The sequence below is a fragment of the Mustela nivalis genome, assembly GCF_964662115.1.
Source record: "Mustela nivalis genome assembly, chromosome: 8".
NCBI lineage: Eukaryota > Metazoa > Chordata > Mammalia > Carnivora > Mustelidae > Mustela > Mustela nivalis.
This window is the reverse complement of record NC_139027.1, coordinates 132,287,153-132,312,041: the sequence shown is the minus strand read 5'-3', so window position 1 is coordinate 132,312,041 and position 24,889 is coordinate 132,287,153. Positions and strand designations below refer to the sequence as shown.

The window sequence follows — 24,889 nt, the reverse complement described above, 5'->3', positions numbered from 1 at the left end:
TTGAAGAGGAAATAAGTTCAGAAGCATTTAAATCTGACTGTTAGGAAAATAAAGATGAACTAAATGTGCTCGTTGATGGGGCTTGTGGCTGGCTCAGTCTGAAGAACATGCGACCCTTGATCTCGGGGTTGTAAGTTCGAGCCCCACATTGGGTGCAGAGATTAGTTTAGAAAAAAAAGTTTATAAATAAATGTGCTCGTTGATGAGAAAAGACTTGAAACACCTGAAAAATAAATAATCCTGAATACAATATTCAGCTTCCCAACCCTTCCCCAGAGTGGCAAAACCGATTACATGGGGTGCCAGCATGGGTGTCTCCATAGCAGAGTCACCTTCTAACAAATTCTTTCAGCCCCTTGTGCCTGACAATTTCCCTTGCATTTCCTCCTCCATTTCTCATTTCCTTTACTTTGTAAACCTGTTCTTAGAGTGTTGGCTCTCCCCCTCTGACCTGCATGGCATCTCTCACCCTACCTCAAGGCTTCCTTGGACGGCTCACCAGAGAGCCATCTTGACTTGTCATAATACCCAGCACGTTCAGTTTTCCCCAAATTTGCTGTTGGAGACCATCTTCAAAGGAAATGTCACAGACTGTTTCAGTCCTTTGGGATTTATTGCGTTTTCTTCTAATGTATTCTTATATCCACATCCTACTCACTTTGTAAAACTCCTGCCTGCCAAGGCCATTTTATTTAACTTGTGTAAGTCTCAGAAGTAGATAAAGTCTGAGGATGGCAGCCTCTGGAGATAAGACTAGGGGATGCCCCAGGAACAAGAAGGTAGCCGTGTGGAACACGACAGTCGTTGTTTGAGAAATGGCATTGGCACGTTGAGCTTTGTGCAATAACCGACAGGGTCGGGCTGACGGCTCTTGTGGTAACGAGTGTGTCTGGGCTCACAAGACCTCCGTGTTGTTCCCGTGGTTGGTTATAATAACCGTGCTTCATCTGATTTCAAATCTTGCTTGCTGCCATGGTTCTCTCTCTTTGGAAGACACGCTCTCCTGGGGTCCCTGGCTTGGGCCGGTTCAGAGCAGACCCCAGCTATGCCTTCAGGCAGGCGGCCCAGCACGGTTTGCAGCTGAGCGTCGCTGCTGCCCTGCCTCCTTAGACCGTTGTGTTCCCTCTTCTGATCCCCGGGAGAGCAGCAGTACTGTACACTGCTAGTTGACTTTATTGCTCTGACGTTATTTTTCAGTTCCTTCTAGCATGGCACACCCCAAAGAGAAAACCCCAATGTGTCTTGTGAATGAGTTAGCCCGTTTCAACAAGATTCAGCCTGAGTATAAGCTTTTGCGTGAGCAAGGTCCAGCTCACTGTAAGGTAAATATTGTCCATACTGCTTGTGCATTTATAACCCACCAGGAATGTTTTCTGTCTTTATGTTGCTCCAAGTGGTGCTGTGATTCAGAATATGTACTTTCCAACCACTGAGGCTGTCTTCCAGAGATGCAAAAGTCTAGATTTTTGGCAAGTCCCTTCTCTTCATCCTTGCAGAATGGGTCAAAGGAAAGACATGCTTCTTTTTGGGATGTATGGCTTTTAAAATTCCAGTTATTGTGTGGTTGTGTTTAGGACTCTGAATAGAGAATTCCCAAGCACCTGTGAATGATTTCCTGTGGATTTTCCAGGCTCTGGGCCTCCTGGCTATAGCCTGCCTCTGACTCCTTTCCTGCTTGTTTGCACGTGCGCCTTCGACCAGGCAGGGAGAGGAGGGGAACAGGAAATCCATCCCGCCGCTTGTCCGCGGTCCGGGCGAAAGGTCTGAAGATGAGGGCTAGAGATTAGTCTCCGAGGGAGTCCTTTGGGTAGTCTCTGATTCCACTTATCCTTGCCTTTCCTCATACCTTAGAGAATGGAAGACTGACTGTAATTCAAATTTTTACTATTTTTTATTCAGGACCTCAGTCTTTGAAGCTTGTTTGATATCTCTGCTAATGTAAATCTTGGAACTTAAATGCGTGTATATCTGGCTTTATCTTTGCAGCTGCAGTGTGAGAGAGGGTATGGTATCAGAGAGAAGGAATCGGATCTCCTATTTCTGATCCTAGCTTTGCAGTAAAGATAATATAATTAAGGATGAGTTATTGGTCTCTTTATACCTCATTTTTCTTGACATGCAAACCTCAAACCTTGAATCAAGTTTCCCATTTCGTGTGACTAAAAGTAACATCAGCCACAGTCCTAAGTAGGCACCAAAGTGTGGTTAGGTGAGTCCCCTTTGGTGTGAGACAGATCTGGGTGTAAATCCCAGCTTCTTGTAGCTATGTGACCTTGGGCAAGCTACTCCTTTTTTGGGAACCTCAGTCTCTTCTGTAAAATGGGGATAATACCTACCCACATAGGCCTACTGTGAGAATTAAATGAGAGACTGTATGTTAAAAGTGTGGAGCACAGTGCCTGGCAGTTAGTGAGTGCTTCAGAAATGGTAGTCATTATCATTACGCATTTAAGAAACACAGAAATTTCTACTCAGGTGAAGTTAGTTTTAACATTCTAAAGCATGATCATATTTGAAATGTTTCTTTACTTTTGGAAGGCAATTAGTGATTTTCTATAACTGTTCTGTTTCTGCTGCAGGATTTTTTTTGCGGACCTTAACTTTGGGATTCCCTTTATTAACTGTTTTTGGTATTTTTTGAAATATGTACTTATCATTTAAACTTTAGTGGTACTGTAGGTAATTTGGCTGTGTGTTCAATCTGTAACTGGCCCCTCCCCCGTTTTTTTTTTAATCTTCAAGTTACTGAAAGAGGAAAAGTGACTCCCTCCTAGGTGACTGTTAGACTCTTTAAAAAGTCAGTGGAGTGATATCTTTTAATTCTATTAAAACCTAGATTGTAACCTCGCTACCAACCCTCCACGTGGGAGGCAGCAGAGCGGCAACAGCGCGGATGGGGAAAGTGCTGGAGAAAGGCAAGACTGTTGATAAAATTAACTCTTTGTTTTTTTTAGCTTTTTCCCCTCAGTGTCTTTCCATGAAAGGATCATGAACTGCCCGGGGGATTGCTCAGCGCTGTGGGCACCTGCTCTTTGGCTGCTCGGGCTAGCCGCGGGTTTGAGTCCGTGCTCTCAGTGCTAAATGAGTAACCTTGTGAACTGCAGCATTAATTCAGGGGACCCCCTAAGGGTTCAGTGGGATGAGGATTTTTTAATTTTTCCCCTTTAGTGGAAGCTGTGTACTGGGGGAATCCTGAAGTTAAGACCTACAAGAAAAATCGGCTGTGAAGGCAAGTTGCACCCATCCCTTTAGGTGCCCAGTTTCAATGATCTGGACATTTTCAGATGATGTGGATGTATTCACATCAGCGTTTCTTACGTAGATTATTTGTAGATGCAACAGGGTGCTAGTCAGTGATAAAGAGAAGCAGAAAAATAAAAGTTCCAGTTGGTTTTGCTAAATTCCACACTAGTGAGTCTCAAACTTCACGTACGTCGGAATGATGAGGGGAGTTTACTAAAGATACATATGCTCCGGTCTCCCCTCTTACTCCTCAGTCAAAATCCCTGGGCATGTGTATTTTACCAGGCCTCCTGGATGAGCACCAAAGTTAGAGAACCACTGTGGTATGATGGGTCATATTTTTTGACCGAGTATTAATTCAGTTCTGATAGGATTAACATAACCTAATTTTAAGAATGGAATATGTATTTGGGTTACCTTTATGCTTAAAAATAAAGAGACTTGCCATTGTCAGCATTTGCTAAAGACAGAATTTGCTGTGTCGGATGCCTCCTTGAGTTCAGAAACGTTTCTAGATCTTTGCTTGCTGTGGATCAGATTTTCTTCTGAAGGTGGAGGGAGTGTCTGAATAATAAAGTCTTAGGAAAGTAGAAGGCAGCGTTTTAAGAGCCTGGGTGATGCTCCCAAATTTATGCCAGTTTTTGTCCTTCTGGGATTGTGTTTTCACACAAGAGACCACACATTCATGAGAACATCAAAACAAATGTCTAAATTTATATGAGATACTACTATGTGTCTAAATCGAGTTTGCTGTATTTCTTCCATGAGAAATAGTTGGAAGACAGTTTCTATTTGGATGACTTCCAAATAATCAGTGTCTAATATTTAATATGTAGGGAAACATTCCTTAATCTCTGTGCTTACCCCCATTTTTCAAAGCATAGTTTTGTCATAGGATGCTATCCAATGCTGGTCAATGATGTATATGTGTGTGTATATATATATATATGTATATATATATATATATTGGTGTTTATAAAAACAACAAAAAATGGGGATGAAGGGATAAATTGCCAAGATAATGATCAGGCCTTTTAAACCAAGGCCCTAAGAAATGTTCAAGGTCCAAGTGACATACTGTAGTCAACATCAGGTATCATGAATTGAGAGCTCACAATTTTCATTTGTAGGTGTTTACAGTACAGCTAACACTTGGAGATCAGCACTGGGAAGCTGAAGGAACTAGTATTAAAAAAGCCCAGCACACAGCTGCTGCCAAAGCTTTGGAAGGAACAAAATTTCCTAAACCCATAGTCCGCCCTTTTCGTAGCGAAGGAAGGAATCCAGGTATTATGCGTGGGCCAAGACAGGTTCCTTTCAAAAGTGTGTTTAGAGGTACCCGTACAGTATGTATATGAATTCTTTCTTAACTAACTTGTTGACTTTGAAAGCACAGTTTCTACACTACCAGTGGCAAACGCTTTTCAGAATCCTTAACCATACTCAAAATCTAAAGCATTGGTTCCCAATCTCTGGTCCTGTGACTCCTGAGGATCTGGAAAGAAGGTCCTGAGAGGTGGGGGGTGTTACCAAACAATTTTCAAGGTTTCAGAAAAGCTTAGCGAAAATATCTTTTGTTCCTCGATAGGGTTGTACCGATTGCCAAGCATGTAGGCCTTAGCTGGAATCACTTCAACCCTGTGTGGAAATACCAGTTATAAGACGTTGATCAGAAACCCTGATTGTCAGTACATGTCTCCTGATCATTAAACAGAATGAGAAAATAACTTGAATATTTATTACTTAAATACTTTTAGTAGATAATATCTCTTCAAACAAGGGATCCAAGCTGGGAGAAGACGAATAGAGAAGAGCGTCTGATAAACGCTTGGGAACCACTGACGTACCTCGGTGGGTGGGAGCGGCTCTGACCTGTCAGGCACACCAGGCCGTCCTGGGCCCTTTGGACACAGGAAGAAATCTGAGGGCTCTTGGCCACACCTTTCTTGTTGCTTTTAATTTCTTTGTAGTGTTTCAGATTCATTCTCTACTGCAGGTAAATTTTCTGGGTCTGAACTGCTCTTAAGATGACTTAGGTTACATTAAAATGCAACTGTATGAATCATATAAAAAGTAAAATTCTTATGTTAGGAAGAGAGAAGCTGGTTACTTCTGTGACCCTCTGATTTTGCAAACCCAAAGATACCCTTATAGATTTGATTCATGTACTAAATTTAGTTGAACCAGTTATAGTACAGAATCAAGTCATTTTTTATTTTCCTCTACATACATCCTAAAGAGGCATATTAAAGTGGATTTTTGTGTGCATTTAAGTTGAACTTTGCCATTGCTAGTGTTGTTCTGTGTTTGATGTGAAAGTGTTGTTTTCAAATGTGATTGTGCACTGACACTACTCTTTCCAGCCTGGGTTTTCTTTTTTACATGTGTTTTATGGTTTATGAACTGGATGAACTGAGAGGAAAAAAAGAGAGAACAGTGTGCATTTTTACAGTTGATAATTCTGAGATAACTTTACTTGCTCTTGTTTATATGGCAACAGAACTCATTTTCCTACAAGTATTCTCACAGGTCAAATCCCAATGTAAATACTGAGATTGGAAATACCTGAATATTTTGCGACCCTCATCTGTCTTCTCCAGATACAATTTACTTGTCTCTTCCTCAGTGATTCCACATCTTTCCTTATAGCACACATATCCTGTTGTGTAGTAATTTTTGAGAGTGTTTGTGTTATTTGAATCCTCTTGGGCAAGAATTATATCCCCTTAAGCACAGTGCTTTGCATCCAGTTAGTATTTAATACGCGCATCATTCTGTGAAATAGTGTGCATAAACCTACTTCTAAGTGTAAGGCAATAACCCAGCAAGTCAGTACAGTCAGGATTATTGGCTAAGGATTCCCAAACAGTAAAATGATCTGGACAGTCATAAGGGATTTTTTTTAATCGTGGATTTTGATGTGCACTAGAACTGATTTCTAATAACTGGAATGAGTGGCTTTCACTGATAACATCTTGTGCTAGTTGTTGCCCCTCTGGTAGCCCTTACGGTGTATTTTGTGCTGTTGACTGTGTATTAATATCTAGAAATCGCAGCAGATTCTTGGATTTCCTGACGTGATGCCTAGCAATCCTTTCATGAAATGCGTTATGAGTCCAGTTAGTAGAAAGCATGCTGTTCTTTCTGATTTTAGTGACCGTCATTCTCATGTCAGAAAACAGCCAGTTCTCTGTGTTGATTCTGTGTTGCAGAAAGCATAACCCCTACGGTAGAGCTAAATGCACTGTGCATGAGACTGGGAAAAAAACCCATGTACAAGCCTGTTGACCCATACTCTCGGATGCAGTCCACCTACAACTACAACATGAGAGGAGGTGCTTATCCCCCGAGGTATGTATCTGTTTGTTTTAAATACAGGTGAAAATGTAGCTCATATTTGCCACGGAAGAATAAAATCTGTAGATTGTGGAGCACATCATGATTTGGTCATCTGTAGGCTTGCCAAATGTTAAAGTCAGTCTATTTTTTTTTTTTTTTAAAGAATTTATTTATTTATTTGACAGAGAGAGATCACAAGTAGGCAGAGAGGCAGTCAGAGAGAGAGAGGAGGAAGCAGGCTCCCCGCTGAGCGGAGAGCCCAATGCGGGACTCGATCCCAGGACCCTGGGATCATGACCTGAGCCGAAGGCAGTGGCTTAACCCACTGAGCCACCCAGGTGCCCCTGTTAAAGTCAGTCTTAATTGTGCTGGTACTTTTTACTAGGGGCGCCTAGGTGGCTCAGATGGTTAAGCCTCTGCCTTCAGCTCAGGTCATGATTCCCAGGTCCTGGGATGGAGCCCCGTGTCAGGCTCCCAGCTCAGCAGGGACTTTGCTTTTCCCCCTCCCTCTGGCTCTCGCCTGCCTATGCTCTCTCTCTCTGTCTCCCTCTCTTGCAAATGAATAAATAAAATCCTTAAAAACAAACTATCTCTAGCAAGGGCCTGAGCATATTCCTCACTAGCAGTGTGGTTCTGACCTGAGAAAATGTGGTTAAAGATCTCCTTTTTAAATGCTTTGTTAATTTGAGCATGATTCCTACAACACTAATTTTCTGCACCCATAGATTTGCTTTTTGTTTTTTTTAAGATTTTATTTATTTGACAGAGATCATAAGTAGGCAGAGAGGCAGGCGGGGCAGGGCGGGGTGGGTGGGTGGGTGGGTGGGGAGAGGACGCAGGCTCCCCGCTGAGCATAGAGCCCGAGGCAGGGCTCAATCCCAAGACCCTGGGATCATGACCTGAGCCGAAGGCAGAGGCTTTAACCCACTAAGCCACCCAGGCGCCCCTGTTTTTTTTTTTTTTTTTTTTTTTTTTAAAGATTTTATTTATTTATTTGAGAGAGAGAACAGAAGAGGGGGATAGAGACGGGGAGGAGAAGCAGACTTCCCGCTGAGCAGGAAGCCTGATGCAGGACCCAGTCCCAGGACCCCAAGACATGACCTGAGCCAAAGGCAGATGCCCAACTGACTGAGCCACCCAGGCACCCCTAAATTTGCTAATTATTGCTTATTGGGTACTTTTTGACTTTGAGCTTCTGTGCTTTGTAATAGCCTTGGAGTACAGGTGCAGTAAAATACTAATTGAAACCCTGAAAGCTTCACGTATTAAAAACCTCCTGTTGGCGGTCCAGACGTTAGTGGATAGACTGATGATCGGAATGGAAGTCTTCTTTCCCTGCCTGACTTGGATGGAGGCAAAGCCATTTAAAAAGTACAAGCTCTGAAATGTGAGATGCCAGGCTCTGCCAGGCTTCAGAGACTGGTTGGGGTTTCCAGAAATGAGGGCCTTTCTAAAAAAAACAACCTCCCCCCTTTTTTTTTTAAGATTTTATTTATTTATTTGACAGAGATCACAAGTAGGCAGAGAGGCAGGCAGAAAGAGAGAGGAGGAAGCAGGCTCCCCGCCGAGCAGAGAGCCCGATGCGGGGCCCAACCCCAGGACTCCAGGATCATGACCCGAGCCGAAGGCAGAGGCCCCAACCCACTGAGCCACCCAGGCGCCCCCAAGAAACTTTTGTTTAAAAATTCCCAGCCCTTTCTGGAGACAGGCAACTGTGACTCTCAGATGTGAGAAAGAGCAAGTTAAGTTTTCTACCTCATCAAAGCCTAATTCATTTTAGATTTTGTAAATTCGGTTTAGCATTACAAATTGAACTCATGTAATCTGTAAGCTAGTCCATTCTGTGGAACATAAGGTTGTTGCCTAAATAGTATTTGCTCATCCTGTGTGCCAGTTCTAATCCGGTGTAAGCCTACGAAATCTCCGTGTGTACTGAGGAGGAGTCCTTAACGGCAAGGAAGCCTGATGTGATTTAGGACCCGTGATGAGGGCAAGACGCAGAATTTACCAAGGAGGAACATACAGGTGACTTAACAATCTAAGCTTGTAACTCCGCTAACCCTCTTTTTACTTTCAGGTATTTTTACCCATTTCCAGTACCACCTTTACTTTATCAAGTTGAGCTTTCCGTGGGAGGACAGCAGTTTAACGGGAAAGGCAAGACAAGACAGGCAGCAAAACATGACGCAGCTGCGAAAGCCTTACGGACCCTGCAGAGTGAGCCGCCGCCCGAGAGGCCGGAGGGGAGGCGGCTGGGCGAGCAGGTGCGTGGGGAGAGGCATCCTCTTGGGGGCTTTTTCTGAGAAGATGCATTGAGAGCTGTCTGTAATGTTTGCTGTTTGGTATCATACATGATTTTGTGCTCTGTAGCTTTCTGGCCTCCCCCCTACCCCCTTAAGAAAATGTTTTATCAAGAAAGATGCCTTTTTTCCTCCGTGGTATAGTTTTGAGTGAACATGGTAGAAAGATTGCGACTCAGTTGAATTGCGAAGCCCATGCGTGGATGAATTCTTCGGTGCAAAAGATCGTGCGTGTCCGAATCTACTGCAGTTTACGGTACCAGCTCAGAATTTTCTACAGCCATTTTTTGACCAGCTGCTCTGTTACGTTGAAGTGCTAGTTACCTCTTGCTGCATAACAGACCATTACAAAACCTAGTGGCTTAACACCTCTTGGCATGTATTTTGCTCACATATCTGCAGTTTAGGCAGGGCTCTGCACGAGAGATGGTCTCTGCTCCTCATATCTTTGGCTGAGGTGGTTCCACAGGCGCCAGAGCATCCATTTTCAAGATGACTCCCTCACTCGGCTGGGAGTGGTGCTGGCGTCAGCTGGGAGCTCGGCAGGGGCTCTGGCCCGAGTACCTCTGTTCCTGTTAACCTGAGCAGAGGCTGCTTCCCCATCCTCATGGTATGGTGCTGGCTTCTAAGAGCGAGTATCCTAGAAGACAGGAAAGGAAGCAGCTTCCAATTTCTTAAGGGCTAAGCCCAGAAATCCCCATAGCATTGCTTCTGCTATATTCTATAGGTCAAGGAGGCAGAGAGTCCAGATTCAAAAGGTGGAAATACAGAAACTTCCCTTTTTATTAATTAGATGAAATTCACACTGCATAAATTCAGCAGTTTTAACTGTTTTAAATAAACAGATTCAGTTGCTTTTAGTACATTGACAATGTTAAGAACCCTACTTCTGGATGAGAAGAGTGTCAAAGAATTTGGGGGCCAGGTTTTAAGAATCTGTAACACCTTGTGACTGAATAGGAACATAGCCTTAGAAAGTCTGACTTTTTCTTTATGGTGTGTCACACATTTTAAAACATGATCTGTTTCCAGGGTCTACTGAGGACCAAGTAAAAGAAGGGACTGTAATTTAGAAGAGGGTGATTTCATGGAGTTAAAGGGACAAGTTTCTCACTCGTGAGCTTTGTCAGAGGCAGTAGGTAGTATAATCTGAGTCATTTTGGAGGCTTTGCATTTTTTGACTTCACTTTGGTGCTAATGTAATTGGAGTCAGATGGGGTAGTTATTTCTCAGTTTTTCGTAGCCAGCAGTTGTTAAACGATCGCTGAACACTGGTATGTGGGCTGTCTGCTTCAGAACCACTTGAGAAGTTTAAAAAAAAAAAATTCCTTGGTCCAACCCACATGATTCTAATAGAAGTCTGTCTTTTGCTTTTCTTTCTTTTTTTCTTTTTTCTTTTCCTTTTTAAATGTGCTCTTGGAGTAGCTCTAAAGCTCGATCAGGGTTTGGGAACCCCTGGTCCTAAGTATTCTCAATGCTTCCCCCTCAGGCGGCCACCCCACTTTGAATCCTGCTTAGAAGTTCTCCCTGTATTGTTGAAAAGGGCAGGTACCCGTTGGGTGTCTCCAGTCAGACCCCGTGGCCCTGGAGCAGCGTGGTCAGCTCCCGCCTGACGGGGCGGAGGGGGAGGGACGTGCTCTCCTGAGCTGCGCTTCACGGGCTCATCTGGCATGTGGACAGAGCTTTGCTGAGAGTACTGGTAAATCTCCTCGAGCCCCTGTTCTAGTTCTCTATGGTTTGAGATAGAGACAGTGCCCTTCAGAATGGCTGAGACTAGTGTAACCAGTGCTGCAGAAACTAGAATCACTGAGTCCGATGAGACTTCCTTTGTGCTGATTAATGAAACACTTAGCCTCAGTGATTTACCAGGCCTCCTGGGTGAGTGGGTAGTAGGACGTGAAGAGAGACATTTTTGTTTTTTATTTTAATTAATTAATTAATTTTAAGAGAAAGAAAGCATACGCGCAGGTGAGCTGGGAGGGGCAAAGGGAGAGGGAGCGCGAGAGAGAAAATCCCAAGTAGGCTGCACACCTAGTACGGAGCCCAACTTGGGCATTGATCTCAGGACTCGATCTTAGGGTCCTAAGATCATGACCTGAGCTGAAATCAAGAGTTGGAGTCCCACGTGCCCCAAGGGGGATAATTTTAGAAGGTATCTTTAGGAGCACCTGGGCGCCTCAGTTCGTTAAGCATCTGTCTTCAGTTTGGGTTGTGATCCTAGGGTCCTGGGGTCAAACCCATGCCTGCTTCTCCCTCTCACTTTGCCTGCTGCTCCCCCTGCTTGTGCTCTCTCTCTCAAATAAATAAAATATTTTTTAAAAAAGGTATCTTTAAGTTGGTTTACTTACAGTTAATGCATGTGACCATAAAAATTTAAAAATTAAACATTTTGGTGGATGTCACTGCATATTTAAGTAAATACATGCATCTGTTTAACAGAAGTGGGGTGATACTGTATGGTAACCACTTTTTTTCACAGAACTGCTTATCATGAATATACTGTCATGCCTGTTGCTTATAATTCCTGGGAGGACGCAAACTCAGCTGGCATCTGAGCACTTTTTAATGGCTACAGAGTGTTAGAAAATAGGTAGTGAAGAATACTGTTGTAGTTAAATCTTTGTGCAAGTCTGAGACTGTTTTTATGAGCCACGGACCTGGAGTGGAAATGCATGGCAGTGTAGATGGCCCCATTCCCCACTAGAAAGATGGTATCATTTTCGACCTCTGCCAACAACGTGTGAGCATTGTGTTTGCTCCCGGCCTGCCAGGGTTGGAAATTATAATCTTAAGCAAATTGTTCATTTTGCTGTTGACGGTTTGTAGGGCATGTGATTGTGTGTTGGATCAATTCATGTTCTCTAGAACTTGGCTAATAAAGACAGCAGTTTCTGTCTACAAGGCAGATACAGTCAGGTCCCTTGACGATAGGCATCGTGCTAGGCCCTGAGGGAAAAAACCACAGCCGTATCACTTCCCTGGTAGGGTTTCATTGAACAGCTGACAAATGTTAACATTAGAATCATCAGGGTGCAGTGAGTGCTAGGGTGGGAAGTAGCAAGTATTATGAGAGTGTCAGATGTCTTTTTTATTTATTTATTATTTGAGAGAGAGAGAGAGAGAGAGAGAGAGCGCACGCATAAATCAGAGGGGCACAGAGAGAGGGAAAGAGCATTTCAAGTGGACTCTGTGCTGAGTGTAGAGTCCAATGTGGGGCTCGATCCTGTGACCCCGAGATCATGACCTAAGCTGAAACCAGGAGTCAGTCACCTAACGGACTACACCACCCAGGCACCCCAGATGTCTCCTTTAAATTGGAGTGACAGTGATGTGTTCAGAGAAGTTCTCTCTGAGGAAGCAGCATTGAAGCAGAGACCAGACAGAAGCAGAAGAATGGCAGCAGCCTGTGTAAAGGTCCTGTGTTAGGAATATGCTTTTTGGTTTTTGTTTGTTCTTAAATCTAAGGTTTATGGTAATAAGGAATGACTTATTCAGTGTGTGAGCTGCTAGGAGCAAGATGGCTAATACAGTATTTGTAATAGACAAAACAGGAGCTAGCTTCGTGTTGGCAGGGCATGGTGGATCTGTACACATAGGCATGAAAGGAGGCCCACGCTCTCAGGGTAGGAAGGGGATTAAGAACCTTAGAGCTGTAATTTTGTAGATAGTGTGATCTTGTTTGTGTTTAAGTCAGTAGAAGTGCCTTCTGTGTGTATGTATGTGTGCCTGTGTGTATGTTTGGTTGCACATAGTTTCTGTGTTGAAGGCTGCATCAAGTTTTAAAAGTAGTTTCTCTTGGTGGTGGTGGTAGGAGACAGACTTCAAAAAAAAATTGTACCTTTTTTTAAAAAATAGTACTTGTTTAAAAATAAATACACATAGCTCTTCTGGTTTTGAGTCTTATGTTCATTTGGGCCAGGGACGTATTTAGGTGGGGCTTAAACTAAAATTGAAAATTGGAGACTTCGATTTTTATTGTTTTTCCTGGTCTGTTGGACCCAATTTTCATTTTTGAGCTGTGTGACTTGTATTCTTTTCTGGAGATCTTACAAAGAACAAAGAGAGAAAGCATACGTACTTTTTTTTTTTTTTTTTTTAAGATTTTATTTATTTATGACCTGAGCCAAAGGCAGCGGCTTAAACCACTGAGCCACCCAGGCGCCCACATAAGTACTTTTAAAAGTAGAATAAAATCCATTCTGTCTTAAACACTGACCACGTAGGTCCTTTGGACACTTGTAAATCTTCACCTTAGGGAATCTAAGTTTTCCTTTGTCTTGAGTGAGGCCTGCCGCTGTTTGTCCTCCTATGTATCATTTCAGCACTCTTCGTCATCCATTCCTACCCATGCTGAGCAAGACTCAGATGCAAGGACATGGAGAGACGATGCGGCACCGGGCTGGCCGCCGCAGCAGGGAGACACTCCTCATTGCATCGCCATTGCTGTGCCTGCTGCACTGCCCGCTGCGGCGCCTCCTTCCCAGAAGATGCTGAAGACCGGAGACCCCATCTTTTTCCTGTGCTCTTAGCTTTCCTTGAACTCAGGTGTGAAGGCAGAATTTTTCTTTGCCTCTAATGGCAAAAGGAAGAAAGATGACCGAGGAAGACCTTCCCGTTATTAGACAAGTGAGAACATGCCCTAGACTCCAGTGGTGATGGTGGGTTTGAGAGTTTAAGCAAATCTCAGACTGTGAATCTTCAGACGGCATCTTAGATAAGCTCTCCCAAACGGAAGGATCGGCGAGTGGACAGTATATTTTTATGGTGTATGAAAAGGACATGTGTATTCTCTTCTGCCATTCAATAGAAAGGACATTGTCACACATTATTTTGTGACAAGAATCGGGAACATCCTGTTTTGACTTTTTAAAAAGTATGTGTAACAGCATTCTTTCCATTTTTGTGATATTTGGCCACCAGAATTTATTTCTCACCACTTACTGTCCACAAAATAAGTGGACAAATGTAAAAGGAGGTGTGTGTACAAAGGTTATTGGGAGGATATAGATATTAAGACCATGAAAAAACTCATTAGATCCTCCTTTGAGGGTTCACAGATCTAAAAATGAAAGCATTTTGTAGTTAGGGAGCAAAGAAGATAGCTGGTCTCTCTTCGATACAGTCATGAGTCAGTTTCACAAGTAGTGTGTTCTGATGATGCCACTACCAGAAGAGTCAGAAGTCATGATAAGCTAGAACTCACTGGGATTGGATTTGGAAAATGGCATTGCTGCAAGTGGGGTGTGCTCTAGGTTCAGACGTGCTGGGTGATGAGCCATTAGCTGCATTTAAAGGACTGTGCCCATTTGAGGTACATAAATGCCTTCCAGACTACAAACCTAGAATAGAAACTTGGATTTGCTATTTTAATTTCTTCTTCTTTTTCTTCTTCTTCTTCTTCTTTGTACTTTTGTTTATTTATTTTACAGAGAACAAGTCGGGGTGTGAGGTAGGGGGAGGGCAGAGGGAGAGAGAAAATCTCAGACTCCCTGCCCAGTGCAGTGCCCAATGTAGGCCTCTGTCCCTTGACCTGAGATCATGACCTGAGCCAGATTCAGAAGCCTTGTCCCTAACTGACTGAGCCACCCAGGTGTCCTGCTGTTTTAATTTCTTGTTAAAATCTCTAAGGAAAAGATTCTTGTCCTTTTATTCTGTATGTTATTTGTAGAATCACTAAATATAGAAAAAAAGAGTCTGTTGGAGCCAGATAGTAAATGGTGAGATGACTATTTTTTTCTGGCATGCTGAGGGTTAAGCATGGTTCAGAGTGTTTTTTTCTTTTCTTAATGTTGCCTAGATTTTATTGCTGAACCATACACTGTGGAATTGATGTTAACAGTAATTCCCACTTCATGAAGGTAAGACTAAGGCTCCACTACACTTTCCCCATTTTACTGGGAATGATATTTGTGGATTTGTTTTTGACTCATTTTGCTGCTTTTTCATTGCAACATGTTGTTCACTCCAGATAATATCAAAATTATGTAAAAAGAGCAGCATATTCTCACTTCCAAGTAAATGTATATCTTTGTTTCTTGTTTTGCATTTTTATTTTACTGGCCGCTTTGTCCCTATTGAAATCCCTTGAGAAACAATGGCTTAGAGCAGTGAATCTCCACTCTGTTGTAAAATCAGCTGGAGTCTTTGGAGGGGGGGAGTAGTATAAATAGAATGAATCTTTTTTTTTTTTTTTTTTAAGATTTTATTTATTTATCAGAGAGAGAGGGAGAGAGCGAGCACAGGCAGACAGAATGGCAGACAGAGGCAGAGGGAGAAGCAGGCTCCCTGCTGAGCAAGGAGCCCGATGTGGGACTCGATCCCAGGACGCTGGGATCATGACCTGAGCCGAAGGCAGCTGCTTAACCAACTGAGCCACCCAGGCGTCCCAATAGAATGAATCTTTAAGCCCTACCTGAAAAAAATGTAAGTTCCTTCATCTGGAGTAGGAATCTAGTGAGCGTCTGTCTGTCTTTGCGGAGCCCCCAAGGGGTCCTGCTGCTGCTTCGGTTAAGAAACACTGGCTTACAGTTCAGGTTTGTGCAGTGGATTGTTGTTTTCCATCAGGCTTATGTGGAAGCTCAGTGTATAAAATAGGAGAGTAGCATTTGATTAAAATGAATTTTATAATATTTGGGAAGGTAATCATAGTGATAATGATATATGTGAATTTTCAGAACACAGAATCATGCCATATATTGTTTTCAGCCTTGAAAAAAAACATGGCTGAGCGCAATATACCCATTTTAAAACCAAGAGTAAGTCTGCCGTGGAAAGGAGAGTGAGAGGAGCTTCATTGTTTTCCTTAAAAAAATTAAGATTTCATGTCAGTAGTTCTTAATGTTGGGACATTCGTTCAATCCAGCACAGTTGCCTGTTACATTATTATTATTATTTTTAAAGACTATTTATTTGACAGAGATCACAAGTAGGCAGAGAGGCAGGCAGAGAGAGAGGAGGAAGCAGGCTCCTTGCTGAGCAGAGAGCCCGATGAGGGCCTTGATCCCAGGACTCTGGGATCATGACCCGAGCGGAAGGCAGAGGCTTTAACCCACTGAGCCACCCAGGCGCCCCTGCCTGTTACATTATTTATCTTTTCTTTAACTTCTCTGAATGTTTGAAATAAGTCGTAATTAAAAGCTAAAACTAATTGGGCTGGTAAAATGAGCAACAGATTTGAAAATCGGAGTACACGCACGGTGGCTGAAGTCTTATTTTAGCCTCAGCACCCAGTTTATTTCCAATTTTTGTTCTGGCTTCATGAACAGTTACTCAGCATCTGAGTGCAACCTTTGTTTTAACAGCTTATCTGCTTAAAAACCTCTGGATATCCTTTGAGTAAACAGCTGTCCAAAACCTGAATTGTGCACAAAAATGACCTAACTTGTTAGCATAAGTTAATGTGTTGACAGTCTCTAGTGTGTTAATATTTGGTACGGGACATTCTTTTTTTTAGTTGCTTTTCAAAGATAAACATAAAGGTTGCCATTATAACCATTCTTTTTTTTTTTTTTTTTTTTTTAAAGATTTTATTTATTTGACAGACAGAGATCACAAGTAGGCAGAGAGGCAGGCAGAGAGAGAGAGGAGGAAGCAGGCTCCCCGCAGAGCAGAGAGCCAGATGTGGGGCTCGATCCCAGGACCCTGGGATCATGACCTGAGCCGAAGGCAGAGGCTTAACCCACTGAGCCACCCAGGCGCCCCTATAACCATTCTTGAAGTGCACAGTTCTGCGGCCCTGAATGTATTCTCAGTGATGCACAGCTGTCACTACTGCTCATTTCTAGAACTTTTTTTTTATCATCTCATGTTCAAACTCTGTGTGCCTTAAACAGTAACTTTCCTCCATCCCCCACACCCTGGAACATCTATTCTACTTCTGTCTCTGTGCGCTTGCCCATTCTAGATACCTAATATAAGTGGATATTCATCGTTGGTTGTCAGACTTATTTCATTTATCATGTTTTCAAGGTCCGTCCATGTTGTAACATGTGTCAGCATTTCCTTTCTTTTTAAGGCTGAGTAATACTCCGTTGTGGGACCGTGCCACGTTTTGCGTGTCCATTCATCTGTTGTTGGATGTTGGGTTGTTTTCACTTTTTGGCTACTTGAATAATGCTGCTTTAAACATAGGCGTCCCAATACCTGTTTGTATCCCTACTTTTAGTTCTTTCAAGTACGTATCTGCTCATGTAATTGCTGGATTATTCTGTAAATCTATGTTTAACTTTTTGAGGAACCACCACAGTTTTGCACAGAGGCTAGGCCATTTTATATTCCCACCAGGAATGCCCTGGGATCCCACTGCTCCATCGACTCGCTAATAACACTTGCTGTTTTCTGCGGCCGTACTTAAGGAGGGGGGTGCAGAGTGGTGTCTCATTGTGGTTTTGACTTGCATTTCCCTAATGACGAATGATGCTGAGCTCATGTACTCATTGGCTTTCTTCATGTACTGGTTTCTGCCTTCTTCAGAAAATGTCTATTCAAGTCCTTTCCCAACATTTTCAAACTGGATTGTTTGTTGTTGGGTTGTTGGTATATTCTGGATATTAATTTTTCATCAGATCTATGATTTGCACATACTTTCTCCTATCTGGGGGTTGTCTTTACTTTCTTGAGAGTGTCTTTTGATGCACAAAAGTGTTTGATTTTGATACAATTCATTTTATCGCCTTTTTCTTTTGTTGCCTGTTTTCTGTCTGCTATCGAAGAAGTCACTGCCACATCCAGCGTCCTGAAGCTTTTTCTTGATATTTTCTTCCAAGAGTTTTATGATTTTAGTCCTTATGTTAGGCCTTCATCCATTTTGAGCTAATTTTTATATATGGTGTAAGGTGGTTTTTTAAAATTTTGTTTTTGTTGTTTGTGTATGGAAATCCATTTTTCTAAGCACCATTTGTTGAAATACTAAAATACAGGGTGGTTTTTTTGTTTGCTTGTTTTAAGTTTAAAACTTGTTTAAAAAATAAATTTTAAATCAAACCTCCACGGAGCTCTAAGTCATCTTGCTTGAAGATTTCTGGCTTTAAAGATGTTCTTATAAAAAGTCAGGCCTTCTTTCTGCTTACGATTTAAACAAGAATAAAAGTATCTTTAAGTTAATAAAGACACCAGAAATGCTATGCAAATAGTTCTGACCAGGCAGAGGGCGAAGTAGAACCCAACTGGAAAGAGAATGCTACCATCATGGCGGGAGAGATAAGTAGAGAGTGTTTGGGATGAATTCACTGGTTTAGGATTATATTCTTGATGGTATTAATATTTTCAACTTAAGAGGCTTTCTTTTTTCATTATAGTGTGAATAATTGATCCATTGAGGTGTAAGATCTATCTGATGAAGGTATAGAAATGCACAACCAATAAAATCCTGGATAGTCCTGCATTTTGCCTATTCTGCAGTTTTAGCCGCCATGGGTTCTTTTCAGAAAGTTCTAGTTTTGGAAATAGGATTTTACCAATTCTTTGATAAAAGAATCGCAATAATATGAAGAAAAATGCAGCTCTCTTGCCACAATTTGCGGGGGGGGGGGGGCATTGCTATTCCTGAACTCATCTGGATTCTTGTTTTCGCTGCCGCCCTAGAGAATGCAGTTCACAGCTTGCACCGAGGAGCGCTCCGCCCTCCCTCATCCCAGCCCCGGCTGGAGGACTGTAAATGAACCTGTTAGAGAGTCTCAGCCTTTGTTGAGCAGACTTGATTAGTTTGCACTTGCATTTTTTTTAAAGATTTTATTTAGTTCTTTGAGAGAGAGAGACAGGGAGAGAGAGCATGAGAGGGGAGAAGGTCAGAGGGAGGAGCAGACTCCCCTTGGATCTGGGAGCCCGATGTGGGACTTGATCCCAGGACTCCAGGATCATGACCTTAGCCGGAGGCAGTTGCTTAACCAACTGAGCCACCCAGGCGCCCTGCACTTGCATTTTTGCCAGCAGCAGTGGGGACAAGATTTTGTACACAATTTCCTAATTTCCATCGCATCCTTTTTTTTTTTTTTTCCTTTTAAAAAGTGGGTTTCCAGGGACTTCTGTCCAAATGAGAAACCTGCATGCTTAGATGGAGAGACTTCTATTTGAACTTGTCATGTCCTACACAGCTGTCTGTATTCTTTTTTTTTTTTTTTTAAAGATTTTATTTATTTATTTGACAGGCAGAGATTACAAGTAGGCTGAGAGGCAGGCAGAGAGAGAGAAGGAGGAAGCAGGCTCCCTGCCGAGCAGAGAGCCTGATGCGGGGCTCGATCCCAGGACCCTGGGATCATGACCTGAGCCGAAGGCAGAGGCTTTAACCCACTGAGCCACCCAGGCACCCCCAGCTGTCTGTATTCTGACATTTTCCAAAACGTGGCTTGCCAGGCCTCAAGGAAGGCTTTGGGAGTCGTCACTCTTCCTGAGCAGCTGTGGGCAAGTGTGGTCGGGCCACGATGAGGCTGATTCATACCGCCAAGTCTGTTAGGTATGGGGTTGTTTACGGTGAATCCACGAGGTACAAGCTGACCCAAGTGTGAAATAATACTTTTTTTTTTTAACCTTTAAATTCACTGCCACATGGCACACAGGTGTTCTCGCTACCTGGGGTAGTGCTCACTTCGTGAAGCCATGGTTCAGTGCTTAAGGTTTATCATAGCTGGGATGTTGACAGTTTTTCATAAGGGTTAACTACTAAACAGTTATTTTTTCTTTAGGTGAATGGAAGAGAATCAGAAGAAGAAAATCTCAATAAATCGGAAATAAGTCAAGTGTTTGAGATTGCACTTAAACGGAACTTGCCTGTGAATTTTGAGGTAAGCTTGCTTCAGATGTAGGACTCTACTGTAAAATACTGTTGGCATTCATCATTGGGATGATTTTTATCCTAAATAACATTGGGATTATCATCACAAACCTGTGAACCTTCAGGTTTAAGACTCAGATTTTAGGGCGCCTGGGTGGCTCAGTGGGTTAAGCCGCTGCCTTCGGCTCAGGTCATGATCTCAGGGTCCTGGGATCGAGTCCCGCATCGGGCTCTCTGCTCAGAGCAGCAGGGAGCCTGCTTCCTCCTCTCTCTCTCTCTGCCTGCCTCTCTGCCTACTTGTGATCTCTGTCAAATAAATAAATAAAATCTTTTAAAAAAAAAAAAAAAAGACTCAGATTTTATATTTAGCAAAGCAGTATTCTCTTCTTCAGGGCTGCAGTCCCTGGATGGTCCTGTAGGTCTGCGAGCCTCCCAGTTTCCCAGCATGGTTTTGAAGAAGATTGTGTTTGTGTTCTCATGTGTTTTCTGGAGAGGGTCCATTATTCTCATAAAACTCTCAAAGACTCTGTTACCCCCAAAACGTTCATCTTCTTTAGTCCCTAGGAATTGCCGGAGGTAACAGGGCATCAGTTTCGTCCTTGTCCAGCATTTGCCCTATAAGTCACCTCTCTAATGACTTCATTTCGTGTTGGAGACCTTACAGTCTTAAAAACCATAACTAATGGGTTGTTAGTTCAAAGTGGAAAACAAAGATACATTTAGTACGTGTTTCCTTCAAAGACCCAGTGGGTCCAGTTACTCGGGGCAGGTGAGGAGGTTAGTAAGTTTTGCGTAATGGTCTGACACATGGCGAATTCTTTGCAGATCCTTTTGGTTTCCACACTTGGTTATGCAAGGTTGTGTTTCAGTGTACATGCAGATATCTTTATCAATTCTTTGGTCTTTCAGAGGTGGTTTTTTTTATTTGTTTTTTTTTTTTGAGAGAGAGTGAGGGAGGGCGGGGACAGTGGGTAAGGGGTGGAGAGAGAAGGAGAAAGGGAGAGAATCTTGTGGAGCCCGATCTCCCGACCCTGAGGTCATGACCTGGGCTGAAATCAAGAGTTGGATGCCTAGGGGCACCTGGGTGGCTCAGTCTGTTGAGCGGCTGCCTTCAGCTCAAGTCATGATCTCAGGGTCCTGGGATTAAGCCCCACGTGGGACTCCCTGCTCAGTAGGAATCCTGCCACTCCCTCTTCCATTCCCACTGCTTATGGTCTCTCTCTCTATCTCTCTGTGCGCTCTCTCTCTCAGATAAATAAATAAAATCTTAAAAAAAAAAAGAAAGCATCTGCCTTTGGCTTAAGTCATGATCCTGGGATCCTGGAGCCTAGGATTGGGGTCCCTGCTCAGCGGGGAGTCTGCTGCTCCCTCTCCCTCTGCTGCTCTGCCCCCAACTCATGCTCTTTCTTTCTTTTTCTGTCTCAGATAAAAAATCTTTGGGGAAAAAAAAAAGACGCCTAACTGATTATGCCCCCCAGGTGCCCAGGTCTTTCAGAGTTGTTAAGACTATATGTTTAGTCTTCCAGAATGCTTTATGCTTCTACTTTGTTACCTAGGCAAATGTAATTTGAGGTGGAGCATTTACTTAGAACAGTTTTAAGTCCTCCATAAATTTCTTTTGGCCTGTTTATTTTTTTAAAAGGTCCCCCTGTGGGGAACCTGGTTGGCTCAGTCAGTTAAAAAGTCCCACTGAAGTTTATTATCCTGTAAAACACTAATTTTGCAGCATTTTTGCAGTTAAAAGTGACCCCCAGACTTCATGGATTTATACATTATAAAATGTCTACCTGCCCTTATTAACGTGCTGGTGCCCTGAACTGGCTCCTGGGTTCAGTCCTTAATCCGTCCGCTGCGTGCTGCTGGTTTCTGGTCTGTAGCTGCCAGTGCTTCCCTGCCTGCCGTGGGGTACAGGTGGGGTGGGTCATTACACGTCCATCACGGGGCCACGCTCCATCCCCCAACACCCATCCCTGTCCCACCCTGGCAGACGGGACCAGGTTTATACTGTCCCCTCCTCCCAGAGGGCAGAGCCCCGGCCAGGCTAGGGCTGTATCTTCTCAGCTGGCTCTGCATCCCTTGCACCCCTTCCCCTTCTGTCTGGACTGAGGAGGGAGGCAGCGAGATAGGAGTTGCTAGGTGGGAACTTCATCTCGAAAACCACAAGGTGTCTTCCTGGGTACCTGTTGCAGGAAAGGGAAGAATCCTCCTTTTCTTCTCGTGCTGAGGGATTGGTGTAGAGCATGAGAAAGGATTTTTCGAGGTTGGAGGGGTGCCAAGATGGTGGGAATGGGAGGTGCCTGGCTTCCAGGGTCACCTCAGGGTTACAGAGCTGACTGCTGGCACCAGGGTCCTGGAAAGCTTGCCACCTGTTCCTACTAGTTGTTGCCCTGAGAGTCACAGAGTTTTCTGGAACCTCAGTGAAGGAATGCTATTTTGATTTTGCTCTGTGGGATTTGGAGACCAGATTCTTCTGTCCCACTTCCACTTTGTTTAGATTTCGGATTTGGGTTTCAAACTTGTGTTCAGGAGCACAGAGCAGGAAATTGGTCACATAAAGGAAGTTTTGGGAGCGCCCTCTGGTGGGTGAATATCTTTAAGGTAATCATTTAGGACAGTCCAGTTTGTGCCTTGGTGGTGGCCTTGAGTTTGTTAATGTGAGTACTTACGTGAAATAGCTCATCTATCAAAGGGTCATATTACTTCCATTATGAGCTTGAGCGGGGGCTTTTATTTTTCCTCCCACAGTTCTGTCTCTGGCACCTGGAAGATTACCTGGCACATAGTGGGTCCTCAGGAAATGTTTGTTGAATAAATGAATGGAAGTTACTTATTTTTTTACTGAATTTTTTTAAAGAGGCAGTCTGTTCCTTTCATAAAAAAGGGAAGATTCTGGCTTTTTGTTTTTGTTTTTTTTTTAAAGAGGCAGTCCTGAATTTTTTTAATAGTAAAGTCCATCACATAGAAATCTGGATTAGAAGTGTTTAATGGGAGAAGACAGGAGCCTTTCCTATGGTTCTGCAGAAAGAATGTATATAGCTTGACTTTTGATAAAATACATACTTTTAGTTTAAAAATGTGATGGTGCAGATTGGTAAGGTCACCGAGAGAGGCGGTTGTGATGCGTAAGCGACCTTGCACTAAATCCACCGTAGGTGGAAAGCCACGTTTAGATCGGCGGGGCTGTGATATGAGTAGAGGATGGGCTCCTCTCCCAGAGGCCGGATGGAGCTGTGAGTGTGCAGAAACCAGGCTGTCAGGGTGGGGAGTGGCGTGTGAGTGGCGCCAGGAGCCCCATGGTCCACGTGTGGGGGCCCGAGTCAGCTGGGGCCTCTTTCTGTGGGGGGCAGAGAAGGCTGCTCTCCCAGGGGCCACTGGTTCTCACCTGGGGAGCACAGCACTGCTGTCTGGGGGTTGTTTGGTTTTCCTAGTCATTTTTTGAGTATTTTATTTTGAAAAATTTCAGACTCTCCTTCGTCTGTAACAGTTTGTAGCCTCTTTGGACATTTTTTAAAGGTACTACAATTTGTAGAATGGTCCTCAGTGTGGTCTGATCGTTTCCTCATGATTAGTTTCAGATAATGCAATTTTTCCCTCAGGAAACTGCAGAAGACGTGTGGGTTCTTCTGGGCGTCACACGAGGGCATCCCCCCCACCCCCGCCATGTGAGTGACGTTGGTTTCGTTGGCTTACCCCAGAGCTTCACCTAAAGGAGACCTTCTTTCTCTTTGCAGTTAACGCATATGCTGCCAGGAGATGTTTGAAGGTTATGCCCTGAGAGATTTCCCCAGCAATTCTCGTAGTCATTGATAATTCTTCCCAGCATCAGTCACTACTGGTGCATTTTCTGCCTTTCCGAGCTGACATTCCACAGGAAATACCCCACCTTTGTACATTACTTTTTATTAGCAGTTAAATTTTATTAAATTTTTATTAATTTTTATTAGCGTAGGTCCACAGCTTCTTTTCGTATTCAGAGTGTTACTTCGTTATTGTCGTTCATGGGGCGCTGCGCCTGACTGACTTAGCCCGTCAGTCTTGGTCTGGAGTTCAAGTCCCATCTTATGTAGAGCTTACATTAGAAAAAATGTTATTACTGTCAGTCATTTTTATATTCACATTGCCGTTCAGCTGGCTCCTGTGTCCTTTGCTCTTACCCCTGTGGGGATGTCTTTTGGGAGGGGGTAGTTTTTTTGTGTGTGTGTTTTTTTTAATTTGTTTTTTTTTTAAGATTTTATTTATTATTTATTGGACAGACAGAGATCACAAGTGGGCAGAGAGGCAGGCAGAGAGAGAGGAGGAAGCAGGCTCCCCGCTGAGCAGAGAGCCTGACTTGGGGCTTGGTCCCAGGACCCTGAGATCATGACCTGAGCCGAAGGCAGAGGCTTCAACCCACTGAGCCACCCAGGTGCCCTGGGAGGGGGTAGTTTTTTTGAGGTATAATGTACATGCAGTAAAACCCACCCTGTTCAGGTCTATGATTTGATGCGTTTTGATGAGTGTGTTCAGTGGTGGAACCACCAGTGTCAAGACCTAGAAGCTCTTTCACCCCCTCAGGTTGCCCTGAGGCCCTTTGCAGCCAGTCCTTTCCTCCATCCGCAGCCTCGGGCAACCACCGATGCAGTTTCTGCCCCTGCAGTTTTTCTCTTTCCAGAACATTACATAAATGGAATTACAAAGTTTATTGCCTTTCGTCTGGCTTCTTTAACTTAATGTAATGCAGGGATGCAGGTGGTGAGTTGGCCGTGTTGAGCAGAGCAGTAGTTCCTTTTTCTTTAAGATTTTATTTATTAGAGAGAGAGAGAGAGAGAGTGAGAGAGAGAGTGGGAAAGCACAGGTGGGGAGGGGGACAGAAGGAGAAGCAGACTCCCCACTGAGCAAGAGTCCGACAGGGGGGACTGGGGCGACTGGGGCTCGATCCCAGGACCCTGAGGTCATGACCTGAGCTGAAACCACCAGCTGGGGCCTAACTGCCTGAGCTGCCCAGGTGCCCCAAGCGTCTTCGATGTGCGGCTTTACCATCTGTACACCCGCTCTCCGGGAGCGTCTGTTCACATCTGTCAGTTTTTTTACGGAGTTGTTCCGCTGAGTTTTGAGGGTTATTTATATATTCTGAATACAGTCCTTTCATCAGATCTGTATTTTCTAAATATTTGCTCCCAGTTTGTGGCTTATTTTTTCATTTTTAAATAGTATCTTTCAAAGAGCAGAGAGAGTTCAGGGGTTGAATTTGCCTAATTTT

At 43.5% G+C, this 24,889-nt stretch overlaps 1 protein-coding gene across 21 annotated transcripts in view; it reads left to right on the top strand.

The window, feature by feature from the left end:
- STAU1 (staufen double-stranded RNA binding protein 1) overlaps positions 1 to 24,889 on the top strand; it is a 56,311-nt gene that overhangs the window by 18,004 nt on the left and 13,418 nt on the right. For 6 of the 21 annotated variants that reach the window (XR_014315378.1, XR_014315379.1, XM_082744866.1 and 3 more), the window contains 3 exons: positions 6,456 to 6,594; positions 8,660 to 8,846; positions 19,562 to 19,660. Coding sequence is in view for 18 of the 21 variants with exons in the window: in XM_082744862.1 (XP_082600988.1) it covers positions 6,456 to 6,594; positions 8,660 to 8,846; positions 19,562 to 19,660 (425 nt within the window). In the remaining 3 variants the exon portion in view is untranslated. Of the gene's footprint in view, positions 1 to 1,197; positions 1,323 to 2,836; positions 2,916 to 3,173; positions 3,230 to 4,373; positions 4,531 to 5,005; positions 5,240 to 6,455; positions 6,595 to 8,659; positions 8,847 to 19,561; positions 19,661 to 24,889 lie in introns of those variants that run through there. The other 15 variants (XM_082744859.1, XM_082744849.1, XM_082744860.1 and 12 more) reach the window with 7 other exon arrangements.